Genomic DNA, 6693 nt, shown 5'->3' on the forward strand with positions numbered 1-6693 from the left:
TCTCTTTCATCATTGATGTTCCTCTCTCTCTCTCTCTCCCTTCCTCTCCGAAATCAATAAAAATATATTTAAAAAATGAACTGACCTCCAGCTGGGCCGGGTGGGGTGGGGGTGGGGGTGGGGGAGGTGTCGGTGGGTCTCCGAGGCGGGAGGGGTGTGGAGAGGCAGCGAGTGGAGGCGGGTGGCAGGGACGTGTCGGGCACAGAGAGGTGTCCCAGGAGGAGAGGGGGGCGTGGGCAGGGCAGGTGGGACGTTGGGGAGCCTCAGGGGTGCCCCTCGGGACGAGAGGAGGGAGGTGGGGGGAGGTCCGGTCCACCGGGAAGGGTCTGCTCCCCTCAGAATCACCAGCCTGAGCCCTGGGGTCCGTCGAGGCCCCTCGGGGCCCCAGGAGCAGCCTGCCCTGGATGTTCCACTTGCCCGCGTCTGGCCGCTCCCGGGAGGCCGCCTGCCCGGTAACAGCACCCTCCGTCCCCCCCCAGGCTGAAGCGCTCGGGGCTGAAGGTGAGGTTCTGCACCAACGAGTCGCAGAAGTCCCGCGGGCGCCTGGTGGGCGAGCTGCGCCGCCTGGGCTTCGACGTCTCCGAGGCCGAGGTGACCTCCCCGCCCCCCGCCGCCTGCCGCATCCTCCAGGAGCGAGGCCTCCGGCCACACCTGCTGGTCCACGACGGTAGGCCTGCGGGTGCCGGGCTGGGGGTGCAGGCTCCCCATCCAGGGTGGGGCTGGGTCGGCATCCCTCTCCCCTGGGCCCCAGCACAGGGAGGGGTGCGGGGTGGCACCTGCCACAGCCCAGGGAGGGGCGCGGGGTGGCACTGAACTGTATCCCTCCCTCTCTCTTTCCAGAAGTCCGCTCGGAATTCGATCAGATCGACACGTCCAACCCAAACTGTGTGGTCATTGCGGACGCGGGAGAACACTTTTCCTACCGGAACATGAACAGGGCCTTCCAGGTGCTCATGGGGCTGGCGGACCCCGTGCTCATCTCCCTGGGGAAGGGGTAAGTCGGCGTGAGACTCGCTCCGGTCCGGCTCCCAGAGCCATGGGGAGAAGGAGGCGGGAACGCGGGCGCGGTGGGCGCAGGGCGACGGCCTTCTCGCTCCCTCCCTCTTCTTTTTCTTTTCTTTAATCTTCAGCCAAGGAGTGAGGATATTTTTTCCGTTGATTTTTAGAGAGAGCGGAAGGGAGGGGGCGGTGGGAGAGAGAGAGAGAAACATTGACGTGAGAGAGGCACATTGATTGGTTGCCCCCCACACGGACCCCGACCGGGCTGGGGATTGAACCCGCAACACAAGTACGTGCCCTTGACAGGGAATCGAACCCAAGACCCTTGGGCCGACGCTCTAACCACTGATCAACCAGCCAGGTCCCTCCCTCCGTTTTCTTGCTTTTTCTCTTCATTTCTTCCTTCTTTCCTTTTGTAACCCTGCAACCTCCTGCAATTCAGGTCACTGCGAGCCACAGAACCTGGCCTGCTTAGCTCATTGACGGTCCGGGCGGGTCCTAGGCCTCCCTAAGGTCCTGACTCATCACTAGAGAACATGTAGTTAAGAAACTCTGTTATAACTTGTTTGTGTTAACAGTTTTTAATCGTCTCTAATACATATATACACTCACACTAGAGGCCCAGTGCATATTATGCATATATATATATATATATTGATTTCAGAGGGGAAGGGAGAGGGAGAGAGAAACATCAATGATGAGAGAGGATCATGGATCGGCTGCCTCCTGCACGCCCCACACTGGGGGTCGAGCCCGCATCCTCAGCATGTGCCTGACTGGGAATCGAACCGTGACCTCCTGGTTCATAGGTCGACGCTCAACCGCTGAGCCACGCCGGCCGGGCTTGTCTCTAGTTATTAAGTGATTCCAGATCACGGGCAATAGGCACAGTAGGCATGTTGCTGACACAGGGCGAGCCGTGGAGTCCTGGCGTTGGCCTGCGACTCCGTAGCGGCCTCGAGCGGCTGGTTTTTCAGACGAGCGGTGATGGGGTCTCTCGCTGACGGGGTCTCACTGACGTGAGGGGTTCGCTGCTCAGAAACGAGAGAAAGGAACCACGGCTTCGGGCCCATGTCCGCGTCCCGGGACAGCCCAGGGCCCCCAGAGGCTGCTGTCACGTGGAGTGGGTCACCGATGGGGAGAGCCGTCCCCCTGGGCGCAGGGCCGAGCCGTGGCCGCGTGGCCGTGCTCTGGACACGGATGGTTTGCAGGGGCATCTGCTTGGACCAGGAGCGGGAACTGCCTGTGATTCCTCCGTCACGCGGCCGGCGGGACATTAGGCTGTTGACGCGCAGACGGTGGGAGGTTCATGGCTCTGGCGGGAAAGGTCAGTCCATCGCTGTGCCGGGAGGCCCTGCCGACCGAGGGGAAGGGCAGAGGCAGAGCGTGAGGCCTCTCCGGCCGCACCTCCCGCTTCCCCCGCCTGCCCAGCTCCCGGTGACCGCTGTGCTGCATGCTCAGACCAGCCTGGCCTGCGGGGTTGATATTCGCCAAGAGCACCAGATAAATGCTTCCAGTCTCTTGTGTTTGGGGAATAGCCTAGGCGCATGCATATACATATACACACACACACACACACACATATGTACATATATATGTATTAATATATATTTTTACGGATGTCAGAGAGGAAGGGAGAGGGAGAGACAGAGAGAGAAACATCAATGATGAAAGAGAATTATGGATCGACTGCCTCCTGCTCACTCCACACTGGGGATCGAACCTGAAACCCCGGCCTGTGCCCTGACCAGGAATCAAACCGTGACCTCCTGGTTTATAGGTTGATGCTCAACCACTGAGCCAAACGGGCCAGGGCCTGGGCTTTCATATTTTTTAAAAGTTAGGTTAGGTGCTTGTACTGACTGTATCTCTAAAAATGCTTGTAGCTAACAGATGGCCTGCAAGACGCCTTCTTGCTTTCCTGAATGAATGAGAAATGAAGAAAAGCTCTGAGAGCGATAAAAGCAAGCCCAGGTTCCGTTAAAAAGGAAACGTTAAGGTTTCTAAGTTTGATTTTGGAAGTCAGTTTTTTCTTTAGACTCTAAAAATTCACGTAAGAAAGACAAGGTTTTTATTTAAATTTTATTTTTTAATGACAGTTTTACATTCAATAGTTATTATATTATTGTTATTTTTATCCTCACCCAAGGATATTTTTCCCATTGATTTTTAGAGAGAGTGGAAGGGAGGGGGGAGCGGGAGGAGAGAAACACTGATGTGAGAGAGACACACTGATTGGCTGCCTCCCCCGACGGGGGCCAGGGTTGGACCCTGCAACCGAGGAACGAGGTACGTGCCCTTGGCTGGGAATCGAATCCGTGATCCTTCAGTGTGCGGGGCAACACTCTAACCACTGGGCCGACCAGCCAGGGTTTGGCCCATTTTACAGATTAGGAAACTGAGGCCCAGAGGGCTTAAGCAACCCAAAGTCCCACAGTTAGGAGGAAGTGGAGAGGCTTTGAACGCCGAGGCCAGCACGCCTCCCCGCTCTTGCCCCTGTGCGCACACCGGTTTAATGTCTCCCAATTTTGAGGAGCGTTGGGAAGGGGAAGGGGAGCTGGTGAGGTGGGTTCCCCGAGAGCCCAGCCGTCTCGGCCCCCGTTGTCTTCTCCTCAAGCTTCTGATGCCCACGGACCCCGCACGCCTCCTGACCTCCGGCTCACAGGACACGCGGCCGGGCGCCGGGAGCTGGCGGAGTTTTCTCCTTCAGGCAGCAATTAGGGTTAATTATTAGCAATGAGGGGCTCCCGCATGCTCTGTGGACCTGCTGTCCTTTCCCAGGTCCCCCATCTTTCTGTGTCAGCAGCTGGGCCCATCTGCCCCTCGGGTCCCCCATCCATCACCGTGGCCGAGTCCCCACAAAGCTGGCAGCGGGCCATTCTGGCCGAGGGCTGCTGGCCGGGCGTGGTGACCACCACGGGCCACTCTCGGCTCGGCACCTGCACGGACCCTCACCCGCTGGCCCTCCGGACGGGACGGCATTTCTCTGGGCTCCCGGAGCCCAGCCGGCTCACCTGTCCCCCCCTCCCCGCCAGGCGCTACTACAAGGAGACCTCGGGCCTGATGCTGGACGTCGGCAGCTACATGAAGGCGCTCGAGGTACCTGCCCGGAGCCCTCCTCGCGCTCCAGGCTTCTGGAGAAGGCGGCGTGCTCAGTGGCCCTCCTAGTGGGGCTGCCCCTGCCCCTGCCCCCGCCCCCGTGTGCTCCTGCCCTCCACGCCCCTGTGCTGGCCGCCGGCCCTCCCAGCATGCCCTCTGCCGCCCTCCTCCTGGCTCTGTCTGTGGGGACCATGCTCACTCCCCACCCTGGGCACCTGCAGCCTGACGGGTCCTGACTGGACCCCTTCCCGCCCCCCATCCCCCACCCTGAAGGCCAGGCCCCGGCGGGGCTCCCAGCATCCTCTGACCAATGCTTAGCCCGCTGTCCTGGCCTCGGCTCCGGCCCCGGCCAGCTCCTCTCACCGCCCGCCTGCACTGGGCACCAGCCCTGCCTGCCTGCACCCGTGCGGGGGAGGGACAGACGGGACGTGGAGCCCTGGACGCATCCTGGGGGAGCCGTGACCAGCGGGGTGGGCGGGGGAGGGGAGAAGCAGGAATACGGGTGAGAGCGCGGTCGGGTGCCCGAGACTGCCACCTCTGGGCCGCCTCCCCCACAGCCGGGGGTTTGAGCAGATGGCGGCCGGGAGGTGCGGGCTCCGAGCGTCCCAGGCAGCCCGACATGGCGTCGTCCGCTCGTGTCTATCAGACGTGTCTCGGGCTCACATGTCCTGCCCGGAGGCCCCTGGTTCCTGGAGGGAGGTCTTCCCTGCAGTCGGGGTCCCGTTGCTTCGCCCCACGCCCACGCGTGCCCTCTCTCTGCAGTACGCCTGCGGGGTCGAGGCCGAGGTGGTGGGCAAGCCCTCCCCGGAGTTCTTCAGGTCGGCCCTGCGGGAGCTGGGCGTGGAGGCCCACCAGGTAGGTTGCCTTGCGGATGCGGATTCAGATGCGCGTGGAGGCAGCTGTGTCGGGAGGGGACCTCACACGGCCGCCCGGGGGCTTGGGGGCTCAGGCAGCCTCGTGGGCCGGGCAGCCACGTGCGGACCCCCCACCACGAGAGCTGATTTGGCTGGAAACGGGGAAAAGGCAGCAAAGGAAGTCCACTGAGTGTTTTATTTATTGTTTGTTTTTTAAATATATTTTTATTGACGTCAGAGAGGAAGGGAGAGGGAGGGAGAGATAGAAGCATCCATGATGAGAGAGAATCATGGACCGGCCGCCTCCTGCACGCCCCACACTGGGGATCGAGCCCGAAACCCCGGCTGTGCCCTGACCAGGAATCGAACCCTGACCTCCTGGTTCCTAGGTCGACGCTCCATCGCTGAGCCACGCCGGCCGGGCTTCCTCTTGTTTTTTAAAGCACATCCAGCCTTGCCGTTGCCGTGCCCTCTCTAGTCTAGGACGCCTTTCAGAGAACATTTATTTTAGACACAACTGGACGATGCTCTGAAACACCCAACAGTGGCCCCGAGACACAGAAGGACGCTCAGCCTCAGGACCAAAGTGAGGCCCCCTCGCACCTCTCACCCGGCCGCGCGAATTCAAACAAGAAGCGAGGGCTCCCCCTGTAGGAAGCCAGTGGGAATGTGAGACGGGGCAGCCCTCTGGGGACAGCTCCTCGGATTGAAAACATGTTCCCACGAAACGCACACGTGACTCTTCCTAGCGGCACTATTCACAATAGCAGACGAGAAAAACAGTGCATGTCCACCGGCAGGTGAAGGGCCCACGGCACGTGGCGCGCTCACACAGTGCGGTATTTCAGCGGGAGAGGAATGAGATGCGGGGAAATGCATTGTGGGCAGGAACACGCGAGTGGAAGCAGCCAGGCACAAAGGCCCCCTTTCGTATGTTCCATGATATTTGTGGGAAGTGCCCCGAAGAGTCAGGTCCACAGAAACGTCAAACAGGCCGGGGCTGTGGAGGGTGGGGGCTCGGGGTGGCCGGCGGCCCCATGGGCGTGGGCCTCCTGTTGGGGTGATGAAATGTCCGGAACTAAATGGCGGTGATGGTCACGCAGCATGGTGAATGCACTTAATGCCACTGATTAGAAACTTCGAAATGGTCACATTGGTGAACCTGGTGTGTATTTTATCACATGAAACAAAAAGTCTACCCCCAAATCAATAGTAAATCCTTAGTATTCTCTAATATCAATCCATTTTTTTAAAAAATATATATTTTTATTGATTTCAGAGATGAAGGGGGAGAGAGAGAGAGAGAGAGAGAGAGAGAGAGAGAAACATCAATGATGAGAGAGAATCATTGATCAGCTGCCTCAAGCCCGCCACCCAGGCACGTGACCCGACTAGGAATAGAACCGTGACCTCCTGGTTCATAGGCCGACGCCCCACCACTGAGCCACACCAGCCGAGCAACAGTGCACCTTTTTATGATACCAGTCCACACCAAGTCTCCCTGGCCGCCTCAGAAACATGCTCTTATGTCGATTTGTTTTTGCATCAAATCCAAACAAGGTCTGTGCCTTTCTTGCATGTGGCTTTCGTCTCTTAAATCTTTTTAACTTTTATCATGAATCGTTTCAGCCGTCGGTGCAAGGAGGGAGACTCACATAACGAACCCTATGTCCCCATCACTGAGCTCCAGTAATGACCAACTACTCGAGCACTTTTTAAAATTGTTTTTAACTGTCCATTG

General features: G+C 59.0%; 1 protein-coding gene across 1 annotated transcript in view; it reads left to right on the plus strand.

The window, feature by feature from the left end:
* LHPP (phospholysine phosphohistidine inorganic pyrophosphate phosphatase) overlaps positions 1-5680 on the plus strand; it is a gene marked incomplete at its 5' end in the record, with an annotated part of 10904 nt that extends 5224 nt beyond the window's left edge. The window contains 5 exons of the mRNA XM_023749196.1: positions 460-667; positions 841-994; positions 4035-4098; positions 4861-4953; positions 5464-5680. Coding sequence (XP_023604964.1) covers positions 460-667; positions 841-994; positions 4035-4098; positions 4861-4953; positions 5464-5625 — 681 coding nt within the window. The remainder of the gene's footprint in view (positions 1-459; positions 668-840; positions 995-4034; positions 4099-4860; positions 4954-5463) is intronic.
* Positions 5681-6693: the final 1013 nt, after the last annotated feature.

The sequence above is a fragment of the Myotis lucifugus genome, unplaced genomic scaffold (genome assembly GCF_000147115.1).
Source record: "Myotis lucifugus unplaced genomic scaffold, Myoluc2.0 scaffold_3573, whole genome shotgun sequence".
Lineage (NCBI taxonomy): Eukaryota > Metazoa > Chordata > Mammalia > Chiroptera > Vespertilionidae > Myotis > Myotis lucifugus.